The 14,278-nt window shown below is 38.2% G+C and overlaps 1 protein-coding gene across 33 annotated transcripts in view; it reads right to left on the bottom strand.

Moving 5' to 3' along the window:
- The window catches only part of KLHL32 (kelch like family member 32), a 204,830-nt gene that overhangs the window by 146,909 nt on the left and 43,643 nt on the right, over positions 1 to 14,278 (bottom strand). For 23 of the 33 annotated variants that reach the window (XR_013534396.1, XR_013534394.1, XR_013534395.1 and 20 more), the window contains 2 exons: positions 10,605 to 10,692; positions 1,535 to 1,715 (listed from right to left, as the gene is read on the bottom strand). Coding sequence is in view for 8 of the 33 variants with exons in the window: in XM_035297712.3 (XP_035153603.1) it covers positions 1,535 to 1,715; positions 10,605 to 10,627 (204 nt within the window). In the remaining 25 variants the exon portion in view is untranslated. Of the gene's footprint in view, positions 1 to 1,534; positions 1,716 to 5,616; positions 5,745 to 10,604; positions 10,693 to 14,278 lie in introns of those variants that run through there. The other 10 variants (XM_078369853.1, XM_078369858.1, XM_078369834.1 and 7 more) reach the window with 2 other exon arrangements.

Below are 14,278 nucleotides of genomic sequence, written 5' to 3'. Positions count from 1 at the left end.
TTCTCTGCGACTGCTGGTTGGCAATTAAGTGCAGTTGATATTGTCTCTTAAATACCAAAAACAACATTATTATTAGAAATATTCAAACCAATCAACAAATTGCCCATGGGCCTAGTTGGTGTCTGTAACATTTAGAGACTTTATTGGGGAAAATTAAAAAAAACAACGAACACCACCACACAATTAAATTAATTTATATTCCCATTTATATGGAGATTCATACTGTTACATTTCAAAAGTTAACTGAAATAACATTGAAAAGAAAATTAAATAGGTGTTGAAATAACATATATTTAGATATTAATATTTCAAAACATTCTGGCTAATAATTGTTCAGGTTTGCTATTTTGTGTCCCTATAAGAAGCAGGCTACCACACTCATTAAGAGTCAAACATGGATTTAAATTCCAGTTTTGCCATTTAGGAATTGTGTGACTTCTTATCCTCTGAGTTAGTACAAATTACTTAGCCTTTGGTATTGTTTCCATATATGCAAAATGGTGATTTTTATACTACACACATATATATGTATATGTGCACAATGGGTTGTTGTGAGCATTAAATGAGATATGCATATAAAATCCTTTGTCTACCATGTGAATCACAAGAAGGGCTAAATAAGTGGCATTTAATCAGCTATCATCATATTGTGTACTTTCATCTTCAAGAAAAACAGCAATCTTATTACCACATATTATTTGCTGTTAGAATTCAGCCCCAAAGCTCTGGTAAACAAGTTGTGTCTTCTTTAGCCACACATACTGACCATGAAGGTCCATTAGGCCAACTGAATCTTTGTCCTTGAAGCATATAATTAGAAACCATTATAGATTGGGTGCGGTGGCTCATGTCTGTAATCCCAGCACTTTGGGAAGCCAAGGCAGGTGGGTCACTTGAGGTCAGCAGTTTGAGACCAGCCTGGCCAACATTGTGAGACCCTGCGTCTACTAAAAATACAAAAATTAGTCAGGTATGGTGGTGTGTGCCTACAATCACTGCTACTCTGGAGGCTGAGGCAGGAGAATCACTTGAACCCAGAAGGCAGAGGTTGCAGTGAGCAGGGATTGTGCCTTTGCATTCCATCCTGGGTTAAAGAGCAAGACACTGTAGCAAAAAAATAAAATAAAATGAGGAATATACGTAAAAACTCAGAAACACTACATGTACTTAAAGACTTCTAAATTTTAACAAATTGTCTTATAGCTTGATCTTTGATCCTGAATCCTGAAGCATTCTCTCACCCCAGTCTGCACCCCCACATGGAGCACTACAGTGCCACATTTTCTCATGGTGGTAAAATGCCAAGTGCTCCTTGGCTCAGATGCCAGGAGAGAGGTCTGCTCCCTATTGGAGGGACATCCAGGTGCCAACCCAGAGCAGACCTAATGGCACCCCAGGACAAGAACAAAGGCCCCCACCATTCAGCTCTGGGGGTACCACCTAACTGGCTCGTGGTTTAGTGACACTTTGGGAAACATTGTCATCCTCTCTTCATTGATATTTTAAGAGAAACAAATAACGTATGCTGACTTACCCGGAAATAGTCACTGCATGCTGCTAGGACTGCCTTGTGAGCATGGAATTTCTGTTCATCAGCAATCAGAGTGATGTCACAGAGGATGCCGTCACTCCTCTGCTGATTCAGCGCTGCCAGGACACTGTCATTGTGAGATTCGGAGTGGCAGAGCCTCTGGCCTGTCAGCATTTCTTGAATACTACAAAGGAGAGCAATCAAGTCAACATCTTTCTTTTTACCAGCCATGCAGCCCAGCCGCTCCCTTGCTCCTTGAACATCGACTGAGGCAACACAGGTTCCAGTGCACTCTGAGTGTGACCTTCTGTTCCCTCATTTTCTTTCTCTCCACCATTCTCTTCCTTTCCCTTTTTCTTATTCTCTCTGCTTCCCTGCAGGGTCTTTCTCTCTTTTACTAGTGCTTCTCTTTCTGCATTTGTGTGTGTGTGTTCATCTGTGGCTGCATACTGACCCAGGCCTCCAGACCTGAGAGCCTCTGTTCCTGGGCTCCATTCCTCAGTATATGAACATCGCTGAGTGCAAAACTTCCTCTGGATGTGTGTGTGGGCATGTGTATATGTGTGTGTGTGACCTTCCCCATTCTGTCCCCTCTCTCTAATTTCCTGATTCCTTCTCCACCTTTGTACCTTATCATGTCTTCCACAGGACACAAGACTCTGTTAACATATACAAGAAAACTGAGCAAATGTTAGGACAAAAAGTGCTGCACGTGACCATTCCATGTAAAAGACAATTAAACCAGAGAAGCTTAGTATTAAGTTCAGGAAATTATTCACCCTAAGAATATCAAAAGGAATAAATTGTAAATGAAAACAAATTTAAACTGAAAGTAAAATGTATCTATATTATCAGCCTTCAATGTCTATGTGTGATCATTATACTAGATTTATGAATGACTATATAATTTTCTTTTTGTTTCTGTTTTGTGAGATTGCTAATCTTACCCATTGTGAAACTTACCCCTTCACTCTCTACCCCAACAGAAAACATCTATGCTTATGTCCTTCAAAACGCCAAGGTGAAGGAAGCTCTAGACATTCTGCAATACTACAGAAGTAATACCATAAACACAAAATGCAAATACAATAATACAGAAGTAATGCCATAAACACAAAATGCAGACTTTCGCTTTACTGAGAGCTATGGACATTTCCATCTTAGATCAGTGGGAATCTACACAGTGCTCTAAGATCTCAGAACTGGTATTGAACTAGACAGTGATCTGACAGGAATAGGTTACTCTCAGAGTGAAAGCTAGGGCCATCAAGCCCTGTTTCTGGCCAGCAGCCCCATCTCAAAGCTGAGTAAAGATACCATAGGGATGATTGAACATTATCTCTCCCATATCGGTAATTCCTGTATCAAATCCCTATCATACTCAGAGAGTGTGAAAGAGTTTCTCAGAGGAGCCAGAGTTGCCACCAGCCTAGTCTGCATGGTGGATTTATTTGACAGGGCTCTGCTCAGCCTGTGGTGCCAGTTGGCTGGTAAATTACAGTTAGGTACAAATTACCATCTTAAGATTAACCAAATACTTCCTGTGAAATGCCAGGATGCAGTCATTAAGCTTTATTGGACAGTTTTGACTGAGAAGCATCAGAAATGTCAGAAATAGGGAAATAAAAAAACTTGACAGACGATGATGATACAGGAAGTACCTGTGGGAAGGTGGGAGGATTATTTTCAGTTGAAATGTAGCAGTGAGTTTTGAAATGGTTACTGTCATGGAATATTCATCTAGTAGCTCAAGCTATAGGCAGACTTTAAAATCAGTAATTAAAAACCGCATTCAGAAGCATAAATAATTTTTTGCAAGTTTCTATGCAAAGCCTAGAATGGAGATTAATTAGCATCATTCAATTAATTATCATCTCAAATGGAATACTAACAGAAACATTGTATCAGCCAAGTAAAGCTTTAGGAGAGTCTTTGAAAAATCTTTCCTACAAGGATAATTTTCTAATATATTTGACAAATACGTAGCGCTTACCATGTCCCATGAACTATTCTTAGTGATTTACAATGTCTAACTCATGTAATCTATACAATAACAACCCTGTGAGGCAGATGCTGTTATCTCTATTTTACAGATAGGAAAACTGAAGGTCCAAGATCAGGTATTTTGAGAATATATCACCAAGAATATAATAATGTAATTCCTCCTCCTGCTTAAAAAAAAAAAAAAAGGAGTGGGGGGCAGGCACCATGGCTGACACCTATAATCTTGGCACTTTGGGAGGCTGAAGCAGGTGGATCACTTGAGGTCAGGAGTTAGATACCAGCCTGGCCAGTATGGTGAAACCCGATCTCTACTAAAAATACAAAAATTAGCCAGGCATGGTGGTGCACACCTGCAATCCCAGCTACTCAGGAGATTGAGGCAGAAGAATTGCTTGAACCCAGAAGGCAGAGGTGGCAGTGAGCCAGGATCATGCCACTGCACTCCAGCCTGGGCAACAGAGTGAGAGTCAGTCTCCAAATAACAATAAAAATCTGTAAAAATCTGAAGAATCTATGCTTGAGGGGGAAAAAAAAATCACAGAAGTCCCTATTAATTTTATATTTATATTATGTATAATGAATCTAAAAATCAGCCTTTTGGAATAATATACATGAACAGAATGACATAAGATACCAGTAAGAAAAGTTTGAAATTATGCTTCAAAAACACTTATCCTCATACTGTGACTGAAAGTTTTGGGATAGAAAATAGATTCTAATTATTATAACCTTAGAAAATATATTTGAAACTTTCATAACTTATTTTCTCCCCTTTTATATCACCTTAAATGTTAAATCAATGTATTTCAAAATTTCATTTATAGTGGAACAGAAGAATATATTAAGATAATTGCCTTAAAATGTTTCCTTACTCATTTTCCAAATATAGTGCCACAATTCCTGTCCTTATTATTAAGACTGAATTGGTATTTGCCTTTTATATGTCTATTGAGAGTGAATAAATCTTGCAGGGAAAGAGCAGCTATAAACTGAGATTTGGCAAAGAATAAAAGGCTCATCTATGAAACAATAGTGATGCTGCACAATTTCACAGGATCATTCAACTGGGCTTGAAATATTCAAGCTTAAACAAAATAACAAGCTAAATACTTAAGACAACAGTTGGCACAAGATTCCAAATATTTTGGAACCAATATGTTAGGGATCCTTAAAAGCAGAAACAAATACTCCAACATTTGGCAAGAAATAAAGGCCTCTTAATCAACAAATCATTATTGTATTTTGAAAGTAACTTCCCACTCAACTCTGGTGTAAATTTGTAAAATATCTCAACCCTCTAAATGTTAAGGCACATGTGGCCACAGAACATAGCTAGAAAGGAAAAGGCCCACTTCACCAAGTCAACAATTATAAACCAGGGAGGAGATAAATCAAAGACTATAAAGTGCCATGTCTACATTAAAATGGGGAGCAGACACGTGCTTGCAAACAGCTCCTCAGCATCTAAAACATATCTCAAATTAGTAAAATAAGCCTCTCAAGTTATAGCAATGGCCCTCAATTTTTTTGAGAAATAAAGAAAAAGGAAGAAAAAGTATACCCTAAAACTTCTAAATTGCTGGAAAAAAGACTGAAAGCAAGAGCCATATTTCTCAAAGGAACACAGATCTGAGTGTCATCCTAAAACTGGAAAACGTCTCCCACAGAAGCAATGGTGCCACTTCAAAATTCATCAGTGAGTACAGAGAGTGTTCTGGCTTCCCCAATGCAACCCATTTCTCTGAGGGATGCCCTAGAACTGCATCAACACAAAAGAGAATACACAATATTAATACTATAGTAATACTCTGTCATATTGTATTGTATCGATACTATAGCAATACTCTATTGTAGAGATGCACCAATACAGTAGACACTAACGACATGTGGTCACTGAGCACTTGAAATATGGCCAGTCCAAACTGAGATGTACCAGGCATGTGAAATGCACAATGGATGTTAAACACAATATGAATAAAAGAAAGCAAAATAGCTCAATATTTCTGTATTGATTATATGTTTAAATTATAATCTCTAGGATATGTTGGGTAAAATAAAATATTTTTTTAAATTAATTTTACCTTTTTTAGGGAAGGGCGTGGTGGCTCACGCCTGTAATCCCAGCATTTAGGGAGGCTGAGACAGGCAGATCATCTGAGGTCAGGAGTTCAAGAGCCAGTCTGGCCAACATAATTAAACTCTGTCTCTACTAAAAGAAATACAAAAATTAGCCAGGCGTGGTGGCACACACCTTTAATCCCAGCTACTCAGGAGGCTGTGGCAGGAAAAGAGCTTGAACCTGGGGGATAGAGGTTGCAGTGAGCTGAGATCACACCACTACACTGCAGCCTGAGCAATAAGAGTGAAAGTCTGTCTCAAAAAAAATTAATTTTACCTATTTTAGTACGGCTTCCTGAAACTTTAAATTATAAATATGCTTTCCATTATGGTTCTGTTGAATACTCTACAAGTTCCCAGGGGGATATGTTCCTCTGTTTTTTTCCTCCTGAACACTATAAGGGCTTTAGGCAACCATGTCAGGTTGCCTGTGCAAACTGCTGTTCCTGTATTTCACAGGGCCTCACATAGGCCCTCGTGCAACAGTGGAAAGCCCCAGACTTCCTGGGCTGTAGACTGCTTTTTAGTAATGCCAGGGAACAACCATTTGATCAGCGATGTCAGTATCCAGTAATGGGGAGATAAATAAATGAGGTCTCAGAAAAGAGGATTATTCATGACTTTAAGCCTTTAACTTTCATTCTGGAATTGATTACCAAAACTAATAAATCAAATGCAGAGAACAATGTTCATAAGATCATATGCCCTACTGATATGGAATCACTGCTTTAGTGCAAATTGCTACTTTGAGGTTGCAGAGTTAACATTTTTGGTCACAGAAATCCTGTAGGGTTTGATGTTCATAGAAAGAATTTTGACTCAGTTCAGTCAGTTTTAGAGTTGTAAATTCTAAAAACAGCAATGTGGTTTTAAGCATCTGCATTTAAAATTTTAAAATTCAAGTCAACCTATATGTGAATATTTACCTGCAACCTAGATATACAAAACATATGCAGTAGGTTTTCAGTAAGACTACCAATAAGGTGTTACATACTTACATACTGAAAACAACCAAGTAGCACAAAGATTCTCATTTCTTAACTAGGCTACTTTACACAAGAAAGAAAAAGACTGGGCAAAAAAAATCTGACAGTAATAATTATGCATAATTATCTCAATTCAGTCAATTGGTGAACTATCAAGTAAGTGTCTTAATCACTTAAATTATGCAGTCAAAATATTTTCATAAAAATTAAAAATATTAATATTTTAAAAATTCTATTTAAGGTGACAGGCTACTAAAAGACCCTATAATAAAATAATTTTATTTTTTATAGAACACTTTATAATTTATAAATACTTTAAAATGAATTTGATCAATTAATATCAATGGCCATATTAATAAGCAAAGATACAATACGCGTAGACAATTATTAAATAATAAAAACTCTGCAAAAAAAACTTAATTATAAATGCATAGTTTTGTTTCCTTCTTTCCATCATTTATTTACCCAACAAATATTTATTAAGCCTGTGCCAGGTGTTGTGCTGGGTACAGGGGAGAAAATGGTGAGGAAACCATATGTAGTAGCAGCCCTCATGGAACATTCGGTTTAGTGGGGCAGTTATACATTAATCAAATAATCTGGCTTCTCTAAAAAAATAACACTTGAGCTGCTGGCTGAAGGATGAGAACAAGTTAATCTGGGAAAAAGGAAAGAGAAGGTTTTCCAGGCAGGAGAACAGCAAATGCTATGATCCTGTGGCAGGAGGGAGCATGGCCCTTACAGAGCATTTACAGACTGTTAATAGCTAGGGACAAAGGAGAACATGGTGTAGATAAGGCCCAAGTAGCAGAGGCCTAAGCCCACATGTGCAGGAATTCTGGGCCAGGTTATCCTAATGGCAATGGGAAGTAACAGAAAAGGTTACTCAAGTTGCAGTACCAAGAGCAGTAGGGGAGAATGGGCCAGACTAGAGCAGACCTGGACTGTGGCTGTGGTTCAGGTGGGTGATGGAGTTGGGGCTGGATAAAGCTTCAGAAAGGTGAATGGCATTAGGAGCTATTTAGAGGGAAAATCTACAGGTCTTGGTGGTTGGATTATATATGGAGATAAGTGGGAAGAAGATTTCCAGAAAGACGCCTACATTTCTGGCTTATACAACTTGATATTTCCAGAATAGGAAACCAGTGAAAGAGGATTAGAATTGTAGACGAGAATGATGATGAATTTGGTTTGGGACATGTAAAGTTTGAGTTGTCTTTAAGACATCCAAGCACAGATGTCAAATATGTAGTTTTATTCATGGATCTGAAGCTCAGAAAGGAGTCTTAGCTAGAGATGTAAATCTGTGACTCATCTGCATAGGGAAAGAGACAACACAGCTGTATCTCAACAACACAGCTGAGATACAGTCAACCAAAAGTCAAAGGTTGCTGAGAAGATATGAAAGATCAATTCGAAGCACAGAGGCAGGTTTGGGCTTAGTTGTGGGAAAGGATTGCCTCTTGAGTGGCAGGGAATCAGTGGACCAGAAACATATACTAAAACTCTGGATACTTTTTGGCTTGTTGAATCTAAAGACTTTTGTGGAACTAGCCTCTTCTAGACAATGTAGGCATGGAAATATGAATAGCTTGATTCATCTGGATTGGGGTTTTCTCAAGCAAATGCATCAAAAATACAGGAAATGAGAGAACTTAAGGGTTTAGCAACAGTGATAGAATCTAAACTGGTTAAGAAGGAAAATGAGGAAAAGAAAGGCTGGATGGGTTGGTAGAAAGTGGCAGGGCCAGTAAATGAGACTCTACAATGGGGTCAAAGTATAGCCACAGCAGGGGTAAATCAGCAAGCTAGGAGAGGAGGCTGTGATAAGAGTAAAATGGCTGAAGGTGTGATTTCAGAATCAGACCAATTACTGAGAATAACAAGGTCGAAGGTGTGGCCATGAAACTGGGCAGCTGAGTGCAGGGAGCAGGTCTTTGGAGATAAGCAAATGAAGGGTTCAAGGACCATGAAGAAGGCACATCCTCTATGCTGACATTGAGGGCCCTGGGAGTTTAGTAAAGAGTTCGTGATGAGAAGGAAGACTGCAAGCCAGGTGCTGAAGTGCTCGCTAAACATAGGACAATGACCCTGACCACAGTTAGGAAGAGGAGACCCTGAGATAGATAAAGAGCACCACCTTCAGAAGAGCATGTCTTTGTTGTTTCTGTGGCTGTGGCTTTCTCAGACAATCAATCTGTGGAGTAATGGTTTAGAAGCAAAATCATGCCCTAGGATGACGACATTCTCTCTAGCCATCCTTGAAATACATGATATGTGAGGAAATTATTATTGCCACTACTTTGAGAGGACTACAAGGGAAATAGTCCTCAGAGGAGAATGGGTCTTGGTGAAGTCGGAGGAAAAGAGCTTTTCAGGACAAGGAGATGATACAGCACAGCATGTGGTTGTGTTGTGACAATTCCACACGGCACAGCGAGAGAGTCTGTGAGGTGAGGAAGGGAGGGCTCTGGGTTGAAGCAGAGGAGACAACATTACAGAGATGATTGCACTGTGGAACACAGATGACCGTGGGATGGGAGTTGATCAATAAGAACGGGGATGGCAGATTTAAAAGTAAAAACTTATTTTAAGTATACACACTGATCCTGGTAGCCAGAAATAAATAACTTGGCTGAGGTGGTGGCAGACAGACACCATGGTCTCCATGTGCTGTATTGGTTGGATGCCAGGTCTAGAGCAGGGTTTCTCAGCCTCATATTATTGATATTCTGGGCTAGATGTGTTTTTTGTTTGTTTGTTTGTTTTGCTGTAGGGCACTGCCCTATGCATTGCAAGATGTTTAAAAGGATTCCTGGCCTCTACCCAGTAGATGCCAATTGTACCCACACTCCCAGTGACATCCAAAAACATTGTCAGATATTGCGCAACATACCCTGATGGCAAAATCATCCCCCATTGAGAATCACTGATTGAGAGCAACAGACTCACGTGGGGAATGCAGAGGCGTTACACCTGCTATGGCAATGTCACCGTTTCTCAACACATTTCTGGAAAAAAATCACCTCTAATAACTTCAGAGTCATGGGAAGAAGCTGGTCTCATTACTTAACAGACACCCAATTCTTAAGAAAAATGTATTCTCCAGGCTTATCATCTCTCTTATTATTTGCTCTGAAGATATTTTGACTGTTCCCTCAGAGGATGATGCAGATTTACCTACAAGTGAGACTATTCAAAGGAATGAAGAAATGACATGCATTTTCTAAATGTCTGCCCCTCAGTTTCTGGAATGTGCCAAGCTCCTTCCTGCCTCAGGGCATGCTCCCCTTCAAGTCTCAGACATAGAGCCTTTCTCAGGTAAGCATTTGCTTGCTCTTTCTACACTGTGCTTTTCCTTGGGAGCACTTAAACAATTATTTTTGCATCGTTACTGGTGTGCTTATTTAACGTCTGCTTTCCCCTTTTAAGATGGATAGAACTTATCTATTTTATTCATAGCTGGGTCCTCAGCACCAAGCAAAGTGCTTGGCTTAATTAATATCTATTAAATAAATGAATTATTAAAAAGAAATGTTGTGACTATTTTGAGAATAAGCATTGTACTCCCCAAAGTGATTGCTTTAAAAGGGGCTCTCTCTTTAGATATCTGTAACTATATGTGTGTGTGTGTGTATACACACACACACATATGTACAATGTTCTGATTCTTTTTTTAAAATCATATACCTTTATACTAGCATTTAAGGGAAATTAGCATCTTAAATAAAAAGATTTAAAATAGTATCATTCAAAGAAGCAGGAAACATATTTAGGTTTGACAAATAAGTAGGTCACAGCAGTTAGTCCTTGTGCAACCATAGTAAATTCACAAACACTATAACTAGTTTGTTGATTCCTTCAAATATGCATTAAGCCCCTGCTCTGTGCTTGATCCTGGAACGTGCAATGCACCTATTTCAGGGCTCACTACACTACACAGGGACATACCCTGCAGGGCATACCTGAGGCAGCGTTCAGACGGCATTTTCCAGGTGGGTTCCTCAGGTTCTCAGCCTTAGAAGTGTGCAGAGGAATCAGCAAGCATTCCAGCTGAATAAAAAGACAAGAGAAAAGGTTGTATTGAGCTAAATGCAGAAAAGCACACTCTGGGTCTTTATGATGCTAAAGCTTCTGAATTCCAGGGAGGAGCTTGGAGAGTTCTACTGTCCACATAAAACATTCTGACACAATCCTCTTTTACCAAACAAGTAATGATTCTGGATATTTTTTAAGTTTTTTCACATCATTGAAGCTTCAAGGATTAGGAAGTAAAATATGCTTGAGAATCAACAATAGCCATTAAATGTTGACATAAAAATTAAAACATCAGATGGGATGGCCAAAGGAAAAAGATTAAGACGTGATCAAATAAAGATACAATGATCTAAACCACAAATACTAGTTGACTTGTCGTTTACAGAGATTTTATTTTACCTCCAAATATGATTAGTGGAATTAAAATCAAGTACCTCATGGCTAAGTGTCTATAGAAATATAATTTTCTATTCAAAAAAAAGATTTCTAAACAAGTAGGTGGAAAAAATAACATATAGGGAGGATAAACATTAGCAGGAGATTAAAAAATGGATTCTTACAGGGGCTTCAAGATTGCATAATTGAAATACATAACAGGATGCAGTTGTCAGGCTTGAAACTGCTCCTTGGCTATATACTTACTCATTTAGTGCCTACCCCCAACACCTGTCTTTGCTTTTAATCATTGGAGTAACTCTGACCAGAAAAATAAACTATTTGAATAGTCTGGGTCCTGGCCAAGGACCATGCTTTACAACCCTCATTAGAGGGTCTAACTCCCATTTTCTAATAAGCCCAAGTGGCTAAATTAATTATAATCTGGATAAGCTAACTAGGCTTCCTTCTGACTCAATTTTATTTTGAAAAACAATAACAGGATGAAAATGCTTATGAAAGGAATATGTTAAGCTGTGCTTATTTCTGCTGATTTGCATAAAAGAGAGAGCTATGATTTACAATCTGACTGAAATATAATATTTGTTATATTGTGTACAAACCCTCAATTGGTCTGACTGCATAATACTTCATATAGTATATTATAAATTGGTTAAATATTCCATTTTATTGAACATTAGGTTGTTAGGTTGTTTTAAACAAAACAACCTAAACACAGTAGTTTTTTTCATAAAACTATATATTTGTTTCTTATTTTCTTTTTTAATTATTAAAAATAGTATGTCTCTACTTTCATTTACTTCTAATTTAAGTCTTAACAAACCTAAAAGTGAGTGTCATTTTTAATTGCTCCATTACAACTGAGCAGCACAGGCAGTCAGAATAATTCAAGGCACGTTGTTTAATTAGCCAAGAGACTTGCTTAGCAACCTAATGTTGCTACAGTGTCCTTTCAGAATCTAGGTTATAAACTCCAGTCTTTTCGTAGCCTAACACAAACTCCAACAGACATGGACACTTGAGCTTTAAAACTGCAAAGAATATTTATTACTATAGGGAGGTGTAAAACCTTAATCTTTCTGAAAGTCCAATGTTTTTAAAATGCTTCCAACAATTGAATGGAGAACAAAAATCCTAAAATTAACATAATCTCAAATTAAATGGCACATCTAACTTGATATGTTTTATTTCAAACATTGACGATTAAAAATAATAAGACAAATGAAATTCTATTCTACAGACATCGTTTGGAGACAAACTCACTAAATCAGGTGTTTTCAAAAATTGTTGAATTATTATCCTACAAAGCTTAGGGAAATGGACACCATTTTAAAGGTCACTTAAGTAGGTGTCCACCAGTGGTAGACTGGATTTTTAAAATGTGGTACATATACACCATGGAATACTATGTATTAATAGCTATAAAAAAGAAGAAAATCGTGTCCTTTGCAGCAACATGAATGCAACTGGAGGCCATTATCCTAAATGAATTAACGCAGGAGCAGAAAAACAAATACCACAAGTTCTTCTCACTTATGAGTTAGGCATTGAGTATCCTTAGGCATAAAGATAGGAGCCACAAACTTTGGGGACTAGAAGGGGGTTGGAGGAATGGGCTAAAAACTACCTGTTAGATACTATGCTCATTACCTGGGTGATGAGATCATCTGTATCCAAACCTCAGAATCATGCAATGTACCCATGTGACAAACCTACATGTGTACCTGCTAAATCCAAAATAAAAGTTAAAATGTTTTTTTTTGAGACGGAGTTTCGCTCTTGTTACCCAGGCTGGAGTGCAATGGCGCGATCTTGGCTCACTGCAACCTCCACTTCCTGGGTTCAGGCAATTCTCCTGCCTCAGCCTCCTGAGTAGCTGGGATTACAGGCACGCGCCACCATGCCCAGCTAATTTTTTGTATTTTTAGTAGAGACGGGGTTTCACCATGTTGACCAGGATGGTCTCGATCTCTTAATCCTGTGATCCACCGCCTCGGCCTCCCAAAGTGCTGATATTACAGGTGTGAAAAAGTTAAACTTTTTTAAAAAGGCGAGTCAAAATGAGTTAAGGGTTAATTAACCTGGAAAAGGTTTGTTATTATTTACTATTTTACTACATATTATTTACTATTTATTATTCCCTGTGTCATTTATATATTTATATACTAAATTAAAATGTCTACATTGAATTAAATGTATATATTTATATACTAAATTAAAATGTCTACATTGAATTAAAATTTGTTAGCAAATACAGTTGTTTCACAAAATATTTCCCTCACCCTAAGTAGAGCGAACAGCATGGCTACTTGTAAGTTCCAGCCAGCCAGACCTCTTCTCCCTCTTCCCACCTCCTTGCACTTTTTCCCATGTGGATTAATCCAAGGCTATTTTCCTCCATAGCCCAGGAAGATCCAGGCCAGTCTCCCGCAGTTCCTCTCTTGCAGTTCCCCTCCGCAGAATCCAGAAATGATCAGAGCTGAGCCAGCTGAATGCTGAGCAATATGAAGAAAGGCCAGAGTTGCTCTCCAGGTAGCCAGCATTTAAGGCTGCTCACACACTCTCAGAGATAGAATCACATTTATCACAACCCCCAAGGGAGTGTTATGTGGGCCTTGAAGTATATGAGGTAGCTTTTTTTTTCTGTCACTTAAGAGTGATCACCTTTGAGATCTCTTTCAACTGTGACCATCTACAATCTTCTGAGCCATTGGCGCGACAAAGATTCTCTTCCAGACCAAACTCTAGTCAGGCTCTTCTGAGCTCTTTTTCAAGCAGGCCCTGTCCTTGGGCCCTCAGGAGCTTTGTGGTCAAACACTCAATAATGAAAATGTTATTTTGGTGAACAGAGAATTTATTGATTTTAGTAAACATTTAAAGACAAGGAATAGATAATTAGTTAAGAAAACATGTTAAAATTTTAAGTATCCATCAGCCTCTCAGTTCAGCTTAATGAACCCAGGAAGGAGGAAGGGATTTGCCTCTGTTGCATAACTACTATAAAAAAAAACAAGGCAGGGAGGGTACCAGAATAGCCACCCCAAAATATGCCTCCTTAGCACATGGATCATTTTGACCTAAAAGCCATTGAGAACCAGCAGATGCAGAAATAACTCTAAATACAGGGCACTGTTCTCCTTTTGTAAAGAAAATTTACATTTGTAAAGAAAATTTTCATAATTTCCTTTTGTAAAAGGTCTCTTGC

Source organism: Callithrix jacchus, chromosome 4, assembly GCF_049354715.1.
Source record: "Callithrix jacchus isolate 240 chromosome 4, calJac240_pri, whole genome shotgun sequence".
Classification (NCBI taxonomy): domain Eukaryota; kingdom Metazoa; phylum Chordata; class Mammalia; order Primates; family Cebidae; genus Callithrix; species Callithrix jacchus.
This window is presented reverse-complemented; position numbering and strand designations above follow the sequence as displayed.